This window comes from Centruroides sculpturatus, unplaced genomic scaffold, assembly GCF_000671375.1.
Source record: "Centruroides sculpturatus isolate CEXI.00-Female unplaced genomic scaffold, Cexi_2.0 scaffold1265, whole genome shotgun sequence".
Taxonomy (NCBI): domain Eukaryota; kingdom Metazoa; phylum Arthropoda; class Arachnida; order Scorpiones; family Buthidae; genus Centruroides; species Centruroides sculpturatus.
Window position 1 is genome coordinate 88,437 of NW_019385602.1, and position 24,498 is coordinate 112,934.

Sequence of the window (24,498 nt, forward strand, 5' to 3'; positions counted from 1 at the left end):
ACTAGTAGCCCGGGACGCCCCCTAGTGGGCGTTATTTACAAATTTCCATGAGGCACGGTTCCTTTGACTTTTTTGTTCCTATCAATATGCTGTACAGTTCCGTTAAAGTCCCAATGGTAAGATTTACTCTCCGAATGAAGAGGTGGCGAACCCCCAAACCGTACACCCCTGTATTAACAATAAAGTCAAAGGAGCCATACCCCTACTCGCGACCCTTCGAGAGATATAAGCCCCTGAAATAATAAATTCCTATTACAAATATACTGAATTATTTATATTGTTATATTGACCAAATAATAATTTATTGGCAAAATGAATAATAAAAATTTATATCGTTAATTTAAATAAGAATTAAAATTGTTAATTTGAATGTTTGAAATATGATACACGATAGGGGCGCCTCTAGTGTCTGTTTTCAAACGGTTACGGGACAGACGGACAGTTGAATGGGTTATATATATAAATATGTATATATATATATATATACAGTAAAATCTGAAATGCGGTAACTTAGAAATTACTGGTAAGTCCAGACATTTATCAATATTGGGTGGTATAAAAGTCCAAAATCCCTGATAAAATGCCCATATTTCAGACTTTTACCAAGAGATACTGGTAAATATAAGTTCTATCAATAAAAAATGGATTCATAAACATTATATTAATATTTCTGTTTTGTAATCTACTTAAAAATATACATTAAGAATTAAATATACATTAAGAAAATTAAAGTATTATTGTAATGATTTTTATAATAAATTTGGTGATAAATTTGGTGTAAATGAATAAATTGTCTATTATATGAATTTTGTTTTTGCATGTGTGTGTGTTTGTGTAAGTCTAGTTTTTAATGCAGCAGAATGAATGATGTAATATGTAGTAGATTTTATTTACTTTAAAAAACATGGCCAGTAAAATATCTGTTTGCTATAGTCATTTGAAGAGGTATGATGTTCTCAACATCAGAGTGAAGAGAAACTAATAGCACCAGTCTACTGGAAAAGAAATTCCTTACTATGTTGTTTTGATGAACTGTTTAACATGATATATAAAGCTCACACTGCTATTGGTCATGGTGGAAGAACTTGGATGGCTATGAAACTGAATTGATAAAACCCATCCTACACAACAGAATTAATTCACAATTCCAAATTGTGTTAATTGATATGCAGTCCAATGTGTCAAAGTTCATATTGTTATGCCAGAATCATTTGACAAAATTTGCTATTCTTTGAACATTAAAATTGAAAAGGGCTGAGGACGCCTCATCTTTTGAATATTTTCACAACTTTCGGCTCACCTAATATTCTTCATTCTGATAATGGTAGAGAGTTTCATAACCAAGTTATCCAATGTTTATGTAGTGCGTGGACTGATATAAAGATAGTTTGTAGAAAAACAAGGAACATCAGTCTCAGGGATCATTCAAATGTTCAAACAGGATATATGATTTAGTAAACAATGAAGACACTGTAGATTATGAAAAAAATGTTAAATGTTAGAAATGGATGAATGTAACTAGAAAGGACAGTACAATTGGAGCAGAGAACAAAACTGCAGGAGATCAGCAAGAAAATACAGTTGGAGCTGACAGCTAAGCAGCAGGGGTATAGCATGACTTTAGTTGAAATTGAGACAGCAAGAGCCACTATTATCTGTGACTTAAAAGTGATGCTGTTTTGAAAGACTGCCAAAGAAGGCCTTGAAAAGCAAGCAAAGAAAATGAAAACAGCTTTTTGTAACAAAATTCCTGACATCAGTTGGACAGAATGTAAGACAAAGTATTGCATGCATACCAAGCAAAGATTGGTGCAAAATCAGTAATAGCTGTGGTCATAAATATAATATTTGAGGATGATGAATTTTATCAACTTGGTACTAAGGTTGGAAAATTGAAGTTGTTATACACTAGGAAGCAATTTACGTTGTGCAAAAAAAATCTGTATCAGCATCAAAGAAGCATGAAAGAAGTTAGTGTACAGGAAGAGATTAGCAGTTTTGTTGTTGGCCAAAGGTTCAAAAAATGCAACTGTTTAAAAGTGTTCAACAAAAACATGTTTGTGCAAATCATCATTTTTCTTGTGCAATTTAAAATGTCCTAATATCAACCTTATTGCAATCAGTAAATTTTCTTTATCATCAGATGAATTATTCATATAAATTTGTTCAAAACTAAACAAAAAAATTTTTTTATTTTACTACAATGTAATGTTTGTCAAGCCATAGCTATAGCAAGGACTTTACACATAGGAGTATTTGTTCATCAGTAGTCACTAAATTTGTTAACCCAGAGGCTAAAAATGTTATAAAAATTAAATATATTGTAATAAACAAACAAAATTTTTTTTTCTTAGTATGGTATTTATGTTAATCAACATTATATTCTAATCATGGTGTTTAAAAAAAATTTAAGACATTACAGGATACATGATATAATAAAGTATCAATTTATATCATTATTAAAAATTACCTGAACTGATCAGTTACCACCATACATTTACCACTACCTCTTGGTAAAAGCCTGAAATGTGGGCATTTTATCAGGGATTTCAGATTTTTACCACTCAATATCAGTAAATATTTGGACTTACTGGTAATTTCTAAGAGTTATTGGACTTTGGACTTTTACAGTAATATATGAAGCTCTTGGGGATGTATAGTGCTAACCTTCAGAATCATGTTTCTGTGGTAATTGAATTTGAATATTTGAAAAAATCCCAAAATAATGAGATAACATTTATATCTACAAGCAATGTTCAGAGAGCAAAAATATTAACACACAACTATTCATATGATTTTAGGACTTTTTCGAACATTCAAACTCTGTTACCTCAGAGACATGATTCTGAGGGTTAGCACTATCTGTCCTTGAGGGCTTAATTAATATATATGCATACACTATATTATTGAGAGATAATCTATTACAGAATATTTTTAGGACCAAAAATTCTACCGAACATACACAGTATTTTTTTGAAAATTGTTTCACACTAGCACACAAAATAAATCAATTTGCAAACAAATTAATAATTATTACTATATAGTTTGAAAAATTCAAATTAAATCATATAAATAATTAAATAGGCTTACTGTATAATTTGTTGTGTATCACTAAACTGATAAATTAGTGTAAAAATTTTTAAACTAAAAGAATGCTTTAATTTAAGCACTTGTTGTCATCATAGAATATAGTATATGCAATTGTAAACTTGATGTAATATGTTTGTTAATAGAAATAAAATGAAGTTGTCCAGGCAAATTGTTAATGGACAAATTAGACATTGTAGGAAATGACCTAAATATAAAATTTAGCAGCTATTTTTACCTTGGGATGATAGTTAATGAAACTTTTGATATCCAAAAATGCAAAATTAATTTATTACAATAACAGTCATGCAATTTTTTTCAGAAAAATTATTTGAGATGCACGAAAGTTTTGCAAAATGATAAACTTTTTGACTAACTTTTTCATTACATTATTTATTCTTTTGAAAATGCAACCATATTTTTATGACAAATTTTTCCAATTAATGTCTTTATGCTACAGACTTAGTCAAGACACTATTCCACTTTATTTTAACATTTTTGTGACTATTGCTGTAATTTAATTTTCTAGCACAAATTTCCTCAGGACTGCTTTAATTTCCCTGAACATCATTCATTTAATTGGACATATTCTGATCTCTGATCTATTGCATGGAACAATTGGCTTGACTTAAATTTTTTTTCTTGTAATAATTTTTTATAAAAATTATTAATTATTGAAAATTATTAATAAAATAATTGCTTGTAAAAATTCATATAATTATTCATTAGTAATATTTTAATAATAAATGAATATTTAATGAATAATTAAATATGAAAAAAATCATTTATATATACATTTTTATTTTTATTAGGCTGTAGCTGATGTCATAAGAACATGCTTGGGTCCAAGAGCCATGCTAAAGGTAATTATATATATAATGTGATCTATAAAAGAAACATTGAGTCTGAAAAACCAATTTTTATATTTTGAGTGTATGTTATTCTATCGATTAAGAGGAGCATCTAAAAAAATTATAAATTTACTCTGTTTGTCAAATGTTCAAGATGTTTCCAAATGTTTCTAGGAACATCTGGCATTGAACATCTGAAAGTTAAAAATCAACATTTTTACTTTGATTGTTTTTTTTGCTATACAGACAAATTACTGTTCTGAGTTAAAGTATCTTTTCATATGTTTTATTATATATAAAATGTTCTAAGTTTTAAAATTTGATATTCAGAATAATTTAATTAATGCTATTTGGCATATCAGGTACATTTCATTGTTTTTCAGTGTCAAAATAATTTTCAATTTATTGATAGCATCCTTAGAAATTATATATTAATCTTAATGACTGAATAGCTGTTTTATTTATTTATATACCAGTATATATAATAATAATAAACTTTAGAATACAATATAATAAAATAATAATGTTTGCAGATGTTGATGGATCCAATGGGTGGAATTGTGATGACAAATGATGGCAATGCAATTCTTCGAGAAGTAAGCATTTCTAATTTATTATTATTTATTCTTTCCAGTCAATAAGTTCAAAGATAGTGAAAAAAGTTTTAAACTATTGTTCTTTATTCTATTTGTTTTTAGTTTAATTTATTAATAATTTTTCAAGTATTTATCTTGAATTTAGTTTTTTTATTTTAAAATATACTTTCACATTAAAAACTTTAAGAATTCTTTTAATACTACTTCAACTACCGTATGACATCAGGCTATATATTGGCAATAATAATAATAATAAATTATCAAGATTGGACCAGAGGTCCAGGTAGCATAATTGGCAATGCATCTGCACAGCAAATGGGAGTTGTGGGTTCAAGTCCTGCTCTGGACAGATTGTTTTCTTCCAGTTTAATCTAAAATTGTTTAATTAAATTATAATTATTACATTTAATGAGATAGCACCTAATTCTTCCCTCTAGGGTCAAATTTATTAGTAATTTATAATTATTATTGCCAATAGCCTGATGTTATATGGCAGTTGAAGTAGTAGTATTGTAATGTATCAGGTTTCATAGATGTTTATATTTATATGTATTCTTTTTTATTTTGGCTCTATCAATTACTGCATATTTTTAGCAGTTTAATGTAATATTTTTAGTTTGATTTATTTATATGTTATATTTAGTAACAGATTCAAGAAGTAGGAAATAAATGTTTAGATAATTTATTTGAAGAGTTATTTCATATTTTTGGTATCCTTATAAAACAAGCTCTTTCAGAATAAGATAGACACAAGCTTCACTTGATTAACATGACATCATGGCAATCAAAATGCATTTCAATTAACATATTGTGTAAAATGTTAATCTCATTTTTCATAATGTGATATTAAGAGTTCCTGGCATATACTGTGAAATGCTAGAGTTAAATAATAGTTTAATATTACAGAAAAAAATGTATAAAATGGAACAGGTAATATAAAATATTAGATAATATGTTGGATATTTTAAGTCAAGTAATAGTTAATGTTGAAACTAGAGATAAAAATGAATAGTATAATTTTGAACAGGATGAAATGCATCTTATTCACATTTATTGTACTCCTAAACTTTAAATTCAAGTGTATGGTAGTATTGTTAATAGATATTAATGAATTAAAACTGCATTGTGTAAGGTTTTAATTAAAAAATTTCAATATTTTAGGGAACAGTACAAACCTGTAGCTAAGGGTAGACAAGATGCAACTATTTCGCTAATGAAATGCAAATAGTTGTATAACATTAAAGTTAAGTGAGAAAAACCAGTCCTAATTAAAGAATGTATAAAAGGGTTTATTGTAAAATTGTTAGAACAAATATGCATTTATGGGTTATTGAAATACTTAAAAATTATAAACACAAATAGTGCTAGGGAACTAAATACAGGGTTCCTATGCACCTGGAAAGTTGAGGATTTTCATTAATGTTTAGGAAAAGTCAGGGAATTTCCCTCCTGGCTGCTTTGTTGATTTTTTTTGTTGTTGTTCATGATAAGTTAGAAAAAGTGTAACCATCTACAGGCAGCAAGAAGTAATGTAGTACAATGCAACTTATGAAAAGGCATGCAGAATATTTTCAGAACCCACAGTTTCTCCAAAAATTATTACACACAAAATAAAACCATAATTTATGAACCAATTAATAATTATTATTACAGTAGTACCTCGGGATACAAAATTAATCTGTTCCTAAACTGAGATCATATCATGAAAATGTTGTAAGGCGAATCATTTTTCCCCATATGATTACATATAAAAGCAAATAATCCATTCCAACATAAAAAACACTCAAATTAAAGCTTAGTAGTACATTGAAATAAAATAACTTTAGTAGGGAAAACACTGAAAAATGTGTTTTGTAGTTGTAAATGTATAAATAACCATAGAATAATAATTGATTAAAAAAAATTAGTTTTATTTGCACTTTACCTTTGAGGATAGATGACGGTGGAGGTGTAAACTGGTGGCGGAGGAGAGGGAGAAGGGAAATGATACTAAAACTTAACTTACATAACATAATGCAACAATAACTTAACACTAATTTTTTATCTTTTCTGTTTCATATATTTTTTAAAATTTTTTATTTGCTGCTTTTTGCTTTCTTTCCTTCACTTCCACCAGCACTTTCACTGGATAGAGGTCGTTTGGTAAAATACTGATCCAAAGAGGTTTGGCTTTGCCTACTTTTTAAAATGTTACTAAAATGACTTAGGCAAATGTCATTAAACTGAGCAGCAGTACGGCCATTTGCAGTACAGTGTGAACATTTTCAGGATGTTTCTTTTCAATAAAATCAGTCATTTTCTGATAATACCTCAAGATTTCCTTTATTGAGCGAGATCCTTCCACGATGAAGCAAACACACAGACTGAGACTGATAAACAGAAGGAGCACGTGATCGTGGCAATGGCACTGCAAACTAATGTAACGTCATATGGTGAGTTTTTGTTCGTACCGTGGAGCAAAAGTATGTTCAAATTTCATGTCGTATTCTGAAAATTTCATATGCTGGAGCGTTCGTATCCTGAGGTACTACTGTACATAGTTTGGAAAATTCAAATTAAATCATATAAATAAGTAGGTCTACCATACAATTTACCTTGCAATGTTAAACTGATAAGTTAACAAAAATATTTAAGACTAGCTTACCCGTCGCGCATTGCTGCGATCTCAGAAGAAACGAAATTCAAGCAAACTCGTTATGATAAAATTAAATTTACATTTTATCATTTTTATTGAAACTTATTATTATTATTATTATTCNTGAGTTTTTATTGTATTTATACAATCATGCTGTTTGAAAACGAATAACTTCATGGTTTTCATTATTAAACTGTTAAACTTAAATTAAAAATAACATTATTAAACTTAACAATGTTGTTTTGAAGATTGTCATTAGTCTCAAACCTCTACCCTCCTAGCTATGTTTCCAGTTCAGGAAAGAGGTGGAAGTCTTTACACATTAAAAAGTTTCAAGTTGGGTAGAAGTCTGAAAAGTGGAAGTCTTCACCACCTTTAACCTGTCCTACATTGTTCCCGAAAATATTTGTGTTGACCTCATTGACCTGTGTGGGCGGTCCCAAATATTTTTAATAGTGTTTACATCGGAATGTTGTTTTTGATACTAGATGTCGCTATGCGTCACAATTTTTATATTAAAAAGAACTTTTAAAATATAATTTTTTTGTTTCTATATTATTCAATATATTTATTTTGTTTGTGCACCATAAAAAAATAATTTTTAACGATACAGTAAACACGATTATTATTTTAAAAAAAAGTTTTTAGACTTAACATCGACAAAAATTCAACATGGCGTCACAGGCAACAAAAATTTCAACATCGAATAGATTAAACAACCAGCATATAGCCTGATTTAGCACCAAGATACTTTCATCTCTTTCCTGAACAGAAAAAGTGGCTAGGGGGGCAGAGGTTCGAGACTAATGACAATTTTCAAAACAACATTAGGGCCCATCTCGAGTTATTGGCAGCAACATTCTATGACAAGGGGATGGAAAAGTTCATCCACAGATATGATAAATGCCTCAATCTTCACAGTGATATGTCAAAAAGTAACCATGTTTGTATCTAACTTTTGGTAATAAATTAATTTTGTTATTTACACTTGTCTTTGTTTTATGGACCATTGGAGCTTGGAAAAAAACAGCCTACATAAGTTTGTTGGAATTTTTGTGGTTTTTAAGGTAAATCATTTCTACAATTAAATTCTTATTCACTTACTATTATTTCCTCCAAATAAAACAAGCTTCAGTTATTTAAGAAGTTTAGTATTAACTTGTCATATTGTTAGATATTAATAAATTTGATAATTTAAAAAGTTTTAATGTAAACATTTTAAAATTTAGATAACAGTACAACATCCAGCTGCTAAATCTATGATTGAAATTAGTCGAACTCAAGATGAAGAAGTTGGAGATGGAACTACATCTGTTATTATTTTGGGTAAATTTTTAAATATTTTAAAATAAAATTGAATTCAGTACAAATTAAATTATTTTAACTAAAGTTAATAGGAAAAATTACATACATTTACAATTTAAATAATTTCATTAAAACATTATAATTTTTTGAAATTACTTGAAATTTTAAAATAACAGATGTTGGGTTTGGCATGGTAATGAATACTGTGCTTTCTTATGTGCTTAGCCCCATCAATGCCTTAATGGATAAAACACTGGTAGTTTTTGCAGGTTTACATCTCACCAGCGGGCTTGCTACATAAAGTTTTTCAAATTTTCTTCACAAATTTAACACCTGAATATCAGTTTCCTGTAGAAAGTCTTCCTATGAGGCATCGCTTCTTGCAAGGTTTTCAAATGTTGCATTGCCTTCTCCCATAAATCTATTTATTCTGAGATACTTAACTGCTTTCTTTATTTGACATCATGGAAAGCATCATCTGAAAACTCTGCACAATATATAGTGCTGAATAGTAGAAATGTCCAGGTGGTTGAGATAATTTGGATAGCAGATTTTTCAACAATGTCTGGTCTACAGATCCCTGTGGTTCTAGGCCAGTGTTTCCCAACATGGGGCCCATGCCTCACGGGGGCGATTTGAAAATGGACTTGTCCAGAGTTTAAGTTAATTAACCGTATAGCCGCTGTATATGTTAGGGGGCATAAGAATTTTAGAAAGGCTTAGGTGGGGCATAGCACAAAAAAGGTTGGGAAACACTGGTCTAGGTAAATATATTGACAGCAAACTATGCAAATTAGATAAATGGCATATTAAAATTTATTAATACTTTCTAATCTAATTTTTTTTCCATGCTGTGCTTCTGTGTGCTGAGTTTTTATTGTATTTATACAATCATGCTGTTTGAAAACGAATAACTTCATGGTTTTCATTATTAAACTGTTAAACTTAAATTAAAAATAACATTATTAAACTTAACAATGTTGTTTTGAAGATTGTCATTAGTCTCAAACCTCTACCCTCCTAGCCATGTTTCCAGTTCAGGAAAGAGGTGGAAGTCTTTACACATTAAAAAGTTTCAAGTTGGGTAGAAGTCTGAAAAGTGGAAGTCTTCACCACCTTTAACCTGTCCTACATTGTTCCCGAAAATATTTGTGTTGACCTCATTGACCTGTGTGGGCGGTCCCAAATATTTTTAATAGTGTTTACATCGGAATGTTGTTTTTGATACTAGATGTCGCTATGCGTCACAATTTTTATATTAAAAAGAACTTTTAAAATATAATTTTTTTGTTTCTATATTATTCAATATATTTATTTTGTTTGTGCACCATAAAAAAATAATTTTTAACGATACAGTAAACACGATTATTATTTTAAAAAAAAGTTTTTAGACTTAACATCGACAAAAATTCAACATGGCGTCACAGGCAACAAAAATTTCAACATCGAATAGATTAAACAACCAGCATATAGCCTGATTTAGCACCAAGATACTTTCATCTCTTTCCTGAACAGAAAAAGTGGCTAGGGGGGCAGAGGTTCGAGACTAANTTACAGACTAAAACAGAAAACTCTGATAAAATAAACTCTATTTTTTGATGTTAACAAAAATTTAGTAACTTCAAAAAAGAGTTACCTAAAGGTTTGGGAGTACTAACATAGGGATTGTTGCAAGGTCCATTATAGGCAATACATAGTGCATCCAAATGTAAGGCAATTTCTGGTAATAACCAGAAACACAGACACAAGCAGTATTTTGTACGAAACAGGTATAAGCGTAAAACAGGTGGCCAGTCTAGCTAATTGTGTTGTTTGACTGCCATGTAATATATCCTTTTGATTTTTCATAATTTTAGTTTTCTTGATATGGCCTGTGTATAACAAATGCAGAGTTGGAAGTGTTATCCTTAAGTAGAATCATATAAACTCTAGATCTTTGTAGAAATATAAGGGATTTCTATTGTTTCACAATATTCTATGATAATGAAGATGTAATTTAACAGATATACTCAAATTTACTGAATAAATATGTAAAATCTAGGAAAAGATGACTCAAGTAAGGGATGGGCAGCAAACCAACTGTTTTCTATAATTTTTAAAGTGGCGATAAGGTTCAACATTCATAGGACTTTATAGTTGAAATGTTTAAACTAGCACTAAAGTAATCAGTGTCTAGATTGCTGAATTAATACATTGTAGCTTAGTCCTTACAAGAGGGGTAGAGATGGGCTTTATGAATTAATGCAGAAATGGCTGCATTTTTGTAGGCTGGGGGCTAGAGGGAGCCTTTCTTAGTCATTGCCAAGCAAAATATACATGATGATGATGATGCATATATAAAAATACACTATTGTTATCGATGTAAATGAACAATGATTAACATATTTAACAGCAAAATGAAATGTTTTGGCAGATGATTTCTCAAATAGATACTGTGTTCTGTAGTCTGCATAACATGTAAAGTATAAAACATCTATACAGTAGAGCATCGATTATCCGACCCCCAATTAACCGTCACATCGGTTAACCGACCGTTCTAATCGGCAAATTTCAAATGTCCACTAGTGATGTGGTGCTACAATATTTGGCTTGGATACTTTAATATTATTTTTGTTAAATTTTTGCGTGTTTTAGCTGGCAACAAGCTCGACCATTGAAGAAAGGCTGGTATTTAGGCTAAGCGAGACTTAATTTTCTAATTATGAGTAGTTGTTTGTTTTGTGAGCAATAATTTAAAAATAATTTTTAACGATACAATAGTGACGATTATTATTTTTTAAAAAATTGATGAAAGTTCAACGCGAAGTAGGTTAATAGCGATATACTATTTACATGGGATATACTATACTAATAATGTATTTTTTTCATTATTTTCGGTTATCCGATTTTTTCAGTTATCCGACCAACCTGAGTTCCCAATTGAGTCGGATAATCGATGCTCTACTGTATTTTCAATTTTTAAATTTATATTGTTTTACTGCAGCAATTCTTAACCTCTTGTTTTACACTAGAAAGATGATGAGAGATACAGTTTGTTTGGAAAGTTTAACAATTAGTTTATTTTTATCATCATGCAAAGAATATTTTTTAATAAATTTGCATGGTATTTTGCATTGTACAAAATGCAAAATATTCTACATGTACATGACTTAAATGATATTTTTGGAAAAATTTTATAATGAATGTCTGACTGGTGTAAAAATGTTTTCATTTTTAAACAGTTTTAATATTTCCAAATATTAAAAGTTTAATTTAATTAATAACACAAATTACATATTATATTAATATAAATAAAAGTTTAAAAATTTTTCTATGAAAAATAAAGATGATGAAACAAAATTATTTAAAATATTTTTAATATCAACATTATACTAATGTTATAGATAATTATACATTTCTTGAAAACTATCATATTGTGCTATTTGAAAAATTAATTATTTTTAGTGAACTTCATGTAAATTGATTTTATGTCAAGTTATAAAAGTATTGTTTAGAAATCAAATTTTAAAATTATACATATACAATTCAATAAATTTTATTTCATTTGAAAGTAGTATAATTCTGATGATAATATAAATAGGAAAATTGTATAAATACAAAATATGATCTGATTAAAAATTAATATATTAATGGTTCATGCATTAATTATAATTTTTTACAGTATTCCAGTTGATATGAATAATGAAAAACAAATGATTGATATAGTTAAAAGTTGCATTGGAACTAAATTCATTGGAAAGTGGTAAGTGATTTTCTTTTTTTTATTATTATTATCTTTTTATCACAGCTATTAAAATCATCATCTATATATATAAAAATGAATGTGTGTGTGTGTGTGTCTGTCCTTCATGCATTACCACACCGTTTATCCGATTGCCGTGAAACTTTGGGAAGTTGTTTAATATACTCCGGCGAAGGTTTGTGGCATAGTACGATTGCCATAAAACTTCGGGAAGTTTTTTAATACACTCCCGCGAAGGTTTTTGGCATAGTACATTTATCCTACGATAGATGGCGCGCGTTTACACGAGCATTCGAGCACGGTGTGTCCGATTGATTTCAAATTGTGAAGACCATTTCCCCCTTCAAAAAATATTTCTATATATGCATTTGTGAACTGTTATTTACGATATTCATAATAATTTTTGTTTAATCACTTTATTTCAACTTTTTTTTGCTAATTATGTATTCGCTCGAGCTTCGTTAAAACCTTAACTGTACCCCGAACAACAACCGAAGTTGTAGGAAGAAATTCGCGTATTTTACCGATCTAGGTATCCCCCCTTTTCCAAATTTTAATATCGACTCAAAATAATTTAAAAAGACAAATTACAATAAAACGGTTTATTATCCAACTATCAGAAATTTCACAACATGCCAAGGAAGAGAGGAAGGAGCAATTAAATAATTAAAATTATAAAGGATTTAAAAATATATATAAAAATGGGGAATATCGCACTTCTGACAATCGCAGCGAGTGTGTGGGCTAAATTTGGAGAATCCGTGCTTCTCGCATGGACAACTGTATGTGGCCGGCTCACGCGTCGAAAAGCCTTCCGATTTATTCGTGTACGCACCAGACGGAAAAACAAAAAATATCGTGTATCCACAAACACTCCAATAAATAAATAGAATTGAAACGACACTTTGAAATGTTTTCCCGATGAAAATTAATAATAATAATAAGTTTCAATAAAAATAATAAAATGTAAATTGAATTTTATCATAACGAGTTTGATTGAATTTCCTTTCTTCTGAGATCGCAGCAATGCGCGACGGGTAAGCTAGTTATTTATATAATTTGAATAATCACAATTTATCTCTGATGTTTTAAATACTATAAGTGTTTAAAGTTGTTGATTTTCAGGATATTATTTATTCTATAATAAAAAAGAAAAGTTTCTTTTTTATGTGTGAATTAATATCAATTTTTAAAAACAAGAAAAATATAAGAATAGCAAAATAAGTTTGAATTAGAGTGTATTAAGTAAGATATTTTCTTTTATGGGAAGTTATTTTTTTTATTATATGTCGCAGGGATATGATAAAAGTGAGGATTTGATCAAATCCCTAAGGGAGATGATCAATCTACTGAAGATGTTAAAGTAAAGGTTTGATATTGAAATTTCCCTAATTAAGTGAAGTGATTTGATCAAAACTCTAGAGACCCTCTAGTTAGTTGCATAATTTATTTAGAAATATAGCCATTTTCTAGCCCGATAGCATTCAGCTTTGGTTGGTTTCTAAATTAAAAGTCATTATGTGTGTGATCAAAAGTCGTTACGATGTTTTGATTGTGTACATAACTTTTAATTCTGATTTAAATTATATTTATTTCATTTATGTTAGAATATTGTGTTCTATATTTTAAATTTTGTTCATCTGAAGATGAAGAATATAACTGCGTTCCAAAGCATTAGCAAAAATAAAAAACTGTTAATGCCACACTTAGTGTTGTTTTTACTTTCCTTTATGCAATGTATGGTGTGAGGTTTCAAGCTGTATTGTGTTAAAAAGTATTTTTTGTACTTCATGTGTTACCAATAGTAAAATTCAAGGTTGGCATTGCCAGAGTCAAATGAATTTTACCAACTGTCTCTGTCCTAAAACATAATAATCCACAAAACTGCTGGTACCTTTGAAGAGAATGGATAATTGCTGCTGTTGCCTCTGTTCTTGACATGGTATTTCTAGTTCAGACTTTTGTCTTCTCATCACCATACCTCTTATCATGTATCATTCTTTTCGTAGGTTGTATCATATACCCTATATCTTTTGGCCAAGAAATTGAAATTAAGACTAACTTTAGTATTAAGGACATGCTTCAGGCTGCACTTGTTGTCATCTAATTACACCTTTGATCAATTTGAACCTGGCTTTCTACTACTAAAAAAACCCTTTTCTAGACTATCCAGGATCTTGTAAATAATCCAACTCTGCTTGAAACCTGTCACAAAATGTATAGCAATGTCTGGTATTTTTGTCATGTCTGGATGAACTTTGCAAAAAATGCCTGCACAGTTTTATGAAAAACATGGACTAAAGTTTGTTCATACTTTTTAAATGTTTAAATTACAGTCGAGTCTGCATAAGTCCTCATAGGTATAACTAGACACCATTGGTTAAGTAGTCAGTTTTCTGTGGTCCAGGCATTACATAGGCATTAATGTTAAAAAACTGTGGTTTACTCAACATTATTTAACTCATCACCACTGGATAAATCGACATACTTTTTTTGTCCCATGCTCGTTTAGATGTCTGATAAGTCGACTCCCCTCCCGAAAAAAATGAGTTTACACCACGCAGCTTAATGTCACAGCAGAATCTGATTTTGCATTTTCTCACCTTTCATTCATGCATTATTTGCAGCAAGTGTTTCACATTAATGTTAGAAATGAGTATTTGAAACCTGAAGGAAAAATATGAACTTATATCTGAATTTGAATGTAATAAAACTTTGCAAGCTGAATTTGCAAAACAAGAAAATCTTCCAAGAACAACACTGGTGGGAATTCTGAAGAAAAAAGATGAAATTAAGAAACTTTTTGTTGGGTCTTTGTCTTGGCTGTCTCAAAAGTGCCAGAGAAAGTTGCCGTACAAAGATGCTGAAGATGCTCTGGTACAATGTACCAAAGCATCTTTGATGAACGAAATGATACCAGAGCATCTTCCTGTTTTATTGAAACAAAAAAGTGGTGGAAATTGCTGAAATATTTGGAGTGAAACCAACTTTAATGCCAGTGATGGATGGTCAGAAAGATACATTGCATGTACTGTATAAAACACTATTGTATTTTCATATTTGTAGTTTTTTTTTTTTAACTTTGTTTTAGTCGTCATATTGGATAACTCGACACATTTCCACTTCCCCTTGAGATGTTGACTTATGTGGACTCAACTGTATATATATTTTCAGATTAATAAACACACAAAATTATTAAAATAATAAAAATATTAGTTTGTTAACTGAACTAGTATTGCATTACTAGTTTTTTAGTGTTATTAGTTTAATAATGTAATAATTTACAAGAAAAGTAAAGGAAAAAAAATACATTTCAGAGAAATTATTTATTACTAATTATACTTAAGCAGTTAAAAATATAGGGTGGCCCAAAAGTCAGTTGACCATATATAGCTTCCCATTCGCAAATAACAATTTAATATGCAACTATAAGTAAAATGGATTTAATATAATGTTTTCTATAGTCTTTTTTATATTGAATAATTATATTATTTTATTTGAATAATATATAATTTCTAAAATATTAATATAAATTTTATTTAAAACTCCTGGGCTCTTCNTATTTCATAATAATAACATAGAGGAAATTAGTTCTATTTTTTTTATAATTGACTGTATTGGTGATCAAATAAAAAGCACGTTTAAAAAATTAAATTGTCATAATTTTTATCTTATTCAATTTTTATTCAAAATTTTTTGTTATAGTTTTGAAAGTGGCTGTTTCTTTAATAAACTTAAAATTTAAGTTGTTTTGAAGAATATATTACACTATGATAAAGAAAAATATGAAAATAAAAGTAAAAACAAATGAAGGAAAGTATGTATTTAGTGTTGAATTCATTGATTTCAAAACAACTTTCCTTTTTCAAGAAGTATATTATTTAAATGGTAATGAACATTATACAATCTAATGATTTGTAAAAAGAAAAATTCTCATAGAAATACAAGTTAAAAAGTATAAAGTATTAGTACTAAAAAATAAAAATTCTATAAACTAATTCTAAAAATAAACTTTTAATCTTTGAATGAAGAATATTATCTCTCACAAAAGCCAATAATAATCATCTAATTAAACAAGAAATCACTTTTTTCATATTTTGTTTCATTATTTGAAGTTTGATTTGAATTTATTTTTTAATTCATCACTTATAATAATAATTAGCTAAGTTAGGAATGTAAACTATATTTTGGTGATATTTTGTAACATAATTGTTGATAACTTTTTATTTTTCCAACTTTAAGATTGTTAGATGTTACAGTTCTAATGTTGTTCCTTAGAAAATGAAAAATGATTTAATAGTTACCATAAAAGTAATTCTCTGTGTTGTATGCAAAACTTATTCAGAATTTAGTTATCAAAATTTTATAGCATTGTGATTAGTATCAATGTTTGTTTATGGACAAATGTATGCTACAAAATAGTTATAAATTGCTTTTTTAAGAGGTTGAATTAATTTTTAAAATCTCGCATAGTAAAATGTGTTAATCAGAATTTCTGAATTAGAGCTTTAAAGAAATTCAATTAAAAACACTATATAACATTCACAACTTAGGATTTTTCTGAAGTATTATAGATAAACAAATTTTTTATTTAAAATATATATTTTTTTCTAATTAGGGGAGAAATGGCTTGTAAAATAGCTTTAGATGCTGTGAAAACTGTTCATATAGATGAAAATGGAAGAAAAGAAATTGATATTAAAAGATATGCAAAAGTTGAAAAGGTAATTTTTAAAATTTTATTTACATATTTTGGAATTGATAACTTTTAATTAAACCAGCTAGATCCACAAGATTCTTCTACAATTTTAATATTTTTTATAAAATTGAAATAATTAGTATATATCATCTTTAATTTTTTAGTAATTGATAAAAATTCTTTGCAGTAAATAGTAATTAAAACTTTCATAAAAGGTAATATATTAACACTGAATAACAAAGTATTGAAATACAGGATGCATGTACAGCGAATGCAAGCCATTTGTAGTAAGGTTCATTCAAGTACTGTACTGTACAGTACTAAATGGAATTTAGTACCCATAAATAGAATTTTAAAAAATAGTGACAAATTATTGATTACTACAGGTGCCTGGTGGATCTATTGAAGAATCCTGTGTATTAAAAGGTGTTATGTTAAATAAAGATATTACACATCCAAAAATGAGGAGGTAAGTAATACTATCTTACTGAACCTTATTCATATAAATGAACATGAGTATTACAGTAGAGTCCCAGAAACTCAACTCTCAATAACTTGACATTCTGTAGTTTATTGTGTCGTTCAAAGAAAAGAAAAATACATGTAATTTTATAATAAAAATTTAAGTACAAATAGAAATATTCACTATTGGTATGTAGTTAATATGTAAATGAATTTGCAGATATAATATCCTACATGAAAATTCTATTATTTAGACAAACATCATCACTATACTGTAAAACTCATCATTTTTGATAGCTTGTCACCTCCTCAGTCCACTTTGAGTTTGTGGAACTCTACTGTATTTGAAAAAATGTACGTAGATCGTTGCTAAAATAATCACTTACTTTAATGTTTGTGTTTTTCATTTACTATACAGGATGATTTTGTTTTATTGGGATTGTTTTTAGATTTGTGTTGTTGCAGATAGCAAATTGTTAAATTAACCCAATTCTATTGCCACTGAATCTGACTTAAAGTCAGCAAATTATGCTTTTCTAGCCAATTATATTTCAAACTTGGAGAACTATATTGAATCATTGGTGGTGAATACTCTGATTTGCATGTTATTTTTCTCAGCTAGTATAGGTATAATAAAATTTTATTTTGTATTTACTGAAGCATTATACTAAAATGCTATTCATTATAGTAAAAAACACGAGTAAAATGTTTTTAAACACATTTTAGCATTTTTATATTAACGTAAATGGTTGCATGAAGTGGTGGTCTCATTTTGTGCTTTTCAACTACATAAAGAATTGCAACCACAATACATAGCTATGGTAGAGCATCGATTATTCAAAACAATTCAGGACTGGGATTTTCGGATAACTGATCACTTACAAAAAAATATATTAAACACAAAACTGTACTGTATATATTTTGTATCACACATCTTACAAATACATATCTTACATAAAGTAGTACATTAAAGTAGGCCTACAGTTTAAGTTGGTAGGGAGGGAAAGACTGCTGCCACAGCACTAGCAGAAATTTGAATTTGTTGACTAGAACGCTTTTGGTTAACTGATGTTTCGGTTGATCAGTATTTAGATAGTTGATGCTCTACTGTATTTTCATTAACTAGCAGATTCCCTCCAAATATTTCATGAGCACAACTACAACTGAAAACAAAAAGTTTGTTTTTGTGCTGATTGAGATGCACAGTCAACTGACAAATGTCTTTGTCAGTGTGACTGTTTAAAAATAGCAGGAAATTACAAAATTAAGTTGGAATTTCGTAAATAGAATTGATCCATTATCTTAAATGCATGTGCAATTTTTTTTATTTCTTCATTGAGGTAGAATCTTAATGAAGCCTCTTGTATGTGGCTTACAGAATTGCTTTCATTCTCAAAATTTGATTGATTGATTTCAATAAAACTTTGTCATTTTTCATTAATTGCGATGAGGAATCCAAAAATGTAATAAAAAGTGGGGTTACAGTGACAATAATGTGGATGCTCTCTACCATGGCTGAGCACACTTAATGGAATTTAGAGGACCAGGAAAAAAAAAACAGCTTTGCATGCACCTAATAGGAAATGGACATGAAAAACAAACAAAACAATTGATGTTGATTTTTTTTGTTCTTGGATTGGGGTTACACAAAAAAATCTGCAATTGGTTGTTGATGATTTTAAATGATAAAATGATTGAATAATATTTTCTAATATTGTATTTAGGCTATATATTAATTTTGTTTTAAATCTAAAGCTTTAAAATTTCCTGTAATTTCTGTTGTATGGTGAATATGTTTTTTTCTTTATTGATAGAAATGCAGGATTTAAAAAACTTGCTATTTACTGACCTAGATCATAATAATGAGAATTTGAATGCTGTACAAGCCAGGTTATCCGAAGATATTTGGCAACCCATTGATGGTATTTAGTCAGTCAAAGACTTGGTCCAAGTGCACCATCATATTCGGAAAGTGGGTTGCTCCTAACATGGAGTCAGCTACTCTTAACATAGGGAAACAGATGTCGTTTTGCCTGTTAGCATTTAGCTGGGCATATTGGGAAGGCCTTCACGCTTTGGGAGGCCCTACCAGGAATATAATATCTGTTCCCACCAACCTGCCCAGGAACACTTTGAGGCAGCTAGCAGGGCTTTGGGGGAGTCACATAATTGCAATCCCTCTGGAACAATTCATCCCTTCCCAATAAAGATTTGGTGAAGGACCCTACCTCCTGATTTCAAATTGCACTATATCTGGTCCATCATTAATAGAATTTGGACCTCAGTCGGCAGATGCAACTATCTTCCCAATACATGGAACATGTCCAGAGATGCATGCTATGACTGGTCGAATTCAAACTATTAAACATGTAGTTTAAGACCTCCCTCAGTGTTCCTTTGGTAGAAATTTGATGGACATTCACCAGTGTAATAGTGAAGCTTTGGATTGGATAGAGTGCTTGGATATTAGACTTTAACCTTTTGCTGTTTTTTTCTGTGTTCATTTTTGTTTTGTTTTTGTGCTGTACTTAACTACCATATGCAATATATATATAATAATGAGAGACATGTGTTTCTATCCCTGCATTTTATGAAATGCTTTAGTTCTTATTTATCAGTTAATCCTTATACTTGTATATTAATGTTAATTTGACAGTTTGCATATTTTAGAAATTCAGATTTAAAATAAATACATAGAACAAATTTAAGAAGTGTATAATACTTGAAATTTAACAATTAAAAAATTATCAGCTCTGTTTATATGAAAACCATTGTAAATTACATTGTATTGAAATAAAAAGAAACCATAATTTTATACAAATTATGAATTATTTTTCTCAGGCGTATTGAAAACCCAAGAATTGTGCTTTTAGACTGTCCTTTGGAATATAAAAAAGGTGAAAGTCAAGTAAGTTACAAAGTTTTTCAATTAAATGTTAACTTACTTGTAATAATAGAATATAATGAAAAAATAGATAATTTTCTAGTGAAGTATTAAAAAAATTATGTTAAATTTTTAATTATATGCCTTAAAAATATTAAATATATTATAGTCTAGTTCTGCTGAAATTAATTTAAAACTAGTAAAATTTATTATAGAATTAATTTTTATCTAATATAAATTATGAAAAGAATCTCTAATTTAAACAATTTGTTTTCATAGACAAATATAGAGATAACAAAAGAGGAAGATTTCACCAGAATTTTAGAATTAGAAGAACAATATATTCAGCAGTTATGTAGTGATGTTGTTGCATTGAAACCTGATCTTGTCATCACAGAAAAAGGAATTAGTGGTATGTTGAAAAAGTTGTTTTTCAGTATTTGTAGCATATATTTGAAAAACAGGGTTCAGAAGACTTTTTCTGTCTTTGAAACAATGAAAAATAAATTTTGCACTGTGAACTATTGATGACCTTGTTTCGTTAGAATTTATAAATAGTGATATTTTTTTAAAATTTTAAATATGTGCAATGTTAAGAAGAATTTTCAATGCTAAGAAATTTAAATAATTAACTTGTTCACATTGAACTAGAATTAGCTATTATATATGCTTACATCAGATAAAAACTAAATTGAATTTTTTTTATATAAAATAATCCGTAAAAAATTTAATTAAAATATCATCTATTTAATATTGCTTTTTTTCCTTTAGATTTAGCACAACATTATTTTATTAAAGCAAATATATCTGCTATTCGTCGTGTTAGAAAATCTGATAACAATAGAATTGCTCGGTAAGTAAAAAATTATGTATTTTAGTTCAACAAAAAAGTTACTTAATGGTATTTTTTAATTAATACATGTATATATTTGTTATAGAAAATATGTAACATTTTTGTTAAAATTAATATTTAATCTTTATGGTTTATCTTAATATTTTTGTAATATGATGTTGTTTGTCAAATTATTGTGTATATGTGTAATTTCAATTATCAATGTGAATATACCATTTGTATTTATAATCAATTATATTTATCATCATATCCTTTTTCCATATCTTTGTATTATACAGATGATATATGTATTAGTTTTTACAAGTGATTAGATATGTTAGATTCCTATAAATGCAAAATTACAACATATTAAAGTCAAAAAGTTTTTTTAAATTGTTCATGTTATATTTGAAATATATTGGATTAATTGTGTATATGAAAATTGTAGGATTAACGTTTTAACAAAAACTATATATAAGAAATAAATTTGGATTTTATAATAAATAGCATACAGAATTTTTATTTACAATAAATTCAGTTTCAGAATTTTTTTTAAAGATTTCCTATTTATTAAAAATAGTGCTTGTGGTGCTACAATTGTAAATAGAACTGATGAATTGAAAGAAGATGATGTTGGAACAAATGCAGGACTATTTGAAATTAAGAAGATTGGTGATGAGTAAGTGTTTTCATAAATAATTTTAATAAAACCTTTTAAGGAAAATAAATTACAGAAAATATATTGATATATAGGTATGATTAGATGATAAAAATTTTTTTGCCTTTGATCTGGTATTATGTGAAATGTGATTTTGAAAATAGAATATTTTAAATTTATCCAATAATAGACAAAGATATTACAGTAATGTTTCTAGTTCCATTCTATATCTTTCTGTTACTCTGAGTTGAAGAGGTATTAAAAATAATTAATGAGAAGCAAAAATAATCACTTGATTACAGTTGAATTTGAGTATATTTGATGTAAAAAAGTAACATTCTATATTTCTGATACTCTATTCACTTTGTATGTGATTCTGAAAATGGCCGCAAATGATAGTCAAAAACATTAGAAAGAATTTTAAAAAAAATATGCTGGTCAAGGTTTGTGTAATATTAGTACATGATAACACCAGTTTGGGAAAGTCACACTTTAATTATTCTTTGTGTATACTTACTAAGCATTATGAATTATTTATTTAAAAGAATTTTATTTTATAATTTGCTACTATGTAAATTTATTTTACTTGATTTATTTTGATGATTAAATAATTATATAATAAAAATGTACTTGCTAGTATTTGGTAGAAAAATGAAAAACTTATTACTTTATACTATATTTTGAGCTGAGTACCATTGCATTACAAAATATTTTGTTGTAGAAGTTAAGATAAGGTGTAATGTTTATTTTAAAACATGTTTTTGATTAAAAAGTATAGATATTCCTTGTATAAAACATTAGTTTATATTCTGAAAAAGTGCTGTGTTACGTGAATCTGTGCTATACAAAACAAAGGACTAATGCAAAACATAAGGTTACATTCCAGATGTTTGCAAAAGTATACTATTATTTTTCGTTACTAAGAGATTCTAATTACTAAGAGATACTAAAGTAATCAATAATTAATTAACAGTTGCAATTAAAAGTACTGTATTACACTTTAATATTAATTTTAGTTAAACCAGGGCATTTTCTTTTTACAAACTATTGTTGTCATCTCAGCTTTGTTTTTGTTAATCTTGATCAGAAATATTAGCAACATTTTCATATTTTTTATTTTTATCATAAAAAAGTTTTATGGATGACAAAATAAAAATATGTTATTAATTGAAAATTTGTTCAGTTGAGTACTGAGTGATTTTTTTCCAGAATTTGTTTGAATACTGAGATACCACCATATTTTGTTAGTCATTTTACAAATGATTAGTTACCTATGGTTTAAAAAAAAAGTATAATAACACCTAAAATGTATAAATAAATTTTACTAAATACAAAGATTAATGTATAAAAACAAAACAGTGACGGTCTTAAAATCTGAAAGCAACAGCAATGACACCTGGTTGATAGAACTCATGGACAGCTGCCTGTGGTTTCTCATTATTTGTGAATTTTCAGTTATGCAGCAAATTTTTTTCATTGTCAATTAAAGCATAATTAGACAGAGGGAGGTCTTGGTGGTGCAGTCATGTTGGGGCAAAACTCCTCGCACTACATTCCCTTTTGCTGTTGTTGAATCCTGCATCTAAGTCATGTAAGAGTCTGATAGTACATCTTGCTGTTTGATGGTGATTACTTGTGGAAGCCAGTCCATTAGCAGTGTCCAAAAAGGCAATGATCATCTGTTTATTTGCAGATGAAACAGCACAAAATTTCTTGGGCCTGGGACTTCCCATGCCTAGATGTTTCCATTGCATGGATTGGGATTTTTTTTCTGGTGTATGGTAGTGACACAATGGCTTGTCTCCAGTTATCAGCTTTCAAAAAAATCTGGATCTTCATAGCATTTCCAATAGCTGATGACAGCTTTCCACTCTTCTGTCCTTCTGTGCCTTTATCAAGTACAGTGGAGCCCAGTATGCACACACCTTTTTAATGTTCAAATCATCATGAATGGTGGTCTGCAGGAAAGCCTGCTTGAGGCCTGTCTCGTTCTCCAATTTATTCACAAACCAAGAAAGAAGAGAAATGCGGTCAAATTCAGTTATAATGAGCAAAATGCCATAGCAATTTTAATTTACACCTATTTCCATTTATATTTTCTCACAATTATAACAAGCGTACTTCGTGGATATACTAAACAAATTTTTGGTAGTTATTCAAACATTTAAAAAATTCTTAAATGTTCAAGTAATAAAATATGCTATACCAAATTCTTGGAAGAGATAAAACTGAAAGAATTACTTAGTTTTATGACCTGCATGGATTCTATTTATCACTTAAGTTTCTTTTTTGAAGACTGTCCCTATCTTCAGTGACTAGCTTTTGGCCTTGCATTCAGAATTTACCAAAACAATATTACTAGCTGAAATAGGGCATATTATTAATTAATATCTTTAATTGCAAAAAATAAATTGCTTAGTATTAATAACATTGTAATTTATATACAGTAGAGCGTCGATTATCCGAATCAATTGGGGACTGGAGTTGTTCGGAAGATCGATGTTTCGGATAACTGATTATGTACGAAAAAATATATTAATTTATCCCATCTTGACATTTTTCTCCATAGCGTGTCGCTTCGCGTTGAATTTTCGTCAATGTTAAGCCTAACGAAGACTATTGTATCGTTAAAAATTATTTTTTTATTTTGTACAAACAAAATAAATATATTGAAAAATATAAAAAAAATAAAAAATTATACTTCAGAAGTTAATTTAGTATCAAAAACGTAAAATATTTGAGTAGCC

The 24,498-nt window shown here is 28.5% G+C and overlaps 1 protein-coding gene across 1 annotated transcript in view; it reads left to right on the forward strand.

Moving 5' to 3' along the window:
* The window catches only part of LOC111640495 (T-complex protein 1 subunit gamma-like), an 88,857-nt gene that overhangs the window by 39,746 nt on the left and 24,613 nt on the right, over positions 1-24,498 (forward strand). The window contains exons 4-13 of the mRNA XM_023386496.1: positions 3,900-3,950; positions 4,472-4,534; positions 8,399-8,503; positions 12,122-12,216; positions 16,835-16,940; positions 17,302-17,384; positions 20,219-20,285; positions 20,541-20,673; positions 21,033-21,114; positions 21,674-21,772. Coding sequence (XP_023242264.1) covers positions 3,900-3,950; positions 4,472-4,534; positions 8,399-8,503; positions 12,122-12,216; positions 16,835-16,940; positions 17,302-17,384; positions 20,219-20,285; positions 20,541-20,673; positions 21,033-21,114; positions 21,674-21,772 — 884 coding nt within the window. The remainder of the gene's footprint in view (positions 1-3,899; positions 3,951-4,471; positions 4,535-8,398; positions 8,504-12,121; positions 12,217-16,834; positions 16,941-17,301; positions 17,385-20,218; positions 20,286-20,540; positions 20,674-21,032; positions 21,115-21,673; positions 21,773-24,498) is intronic.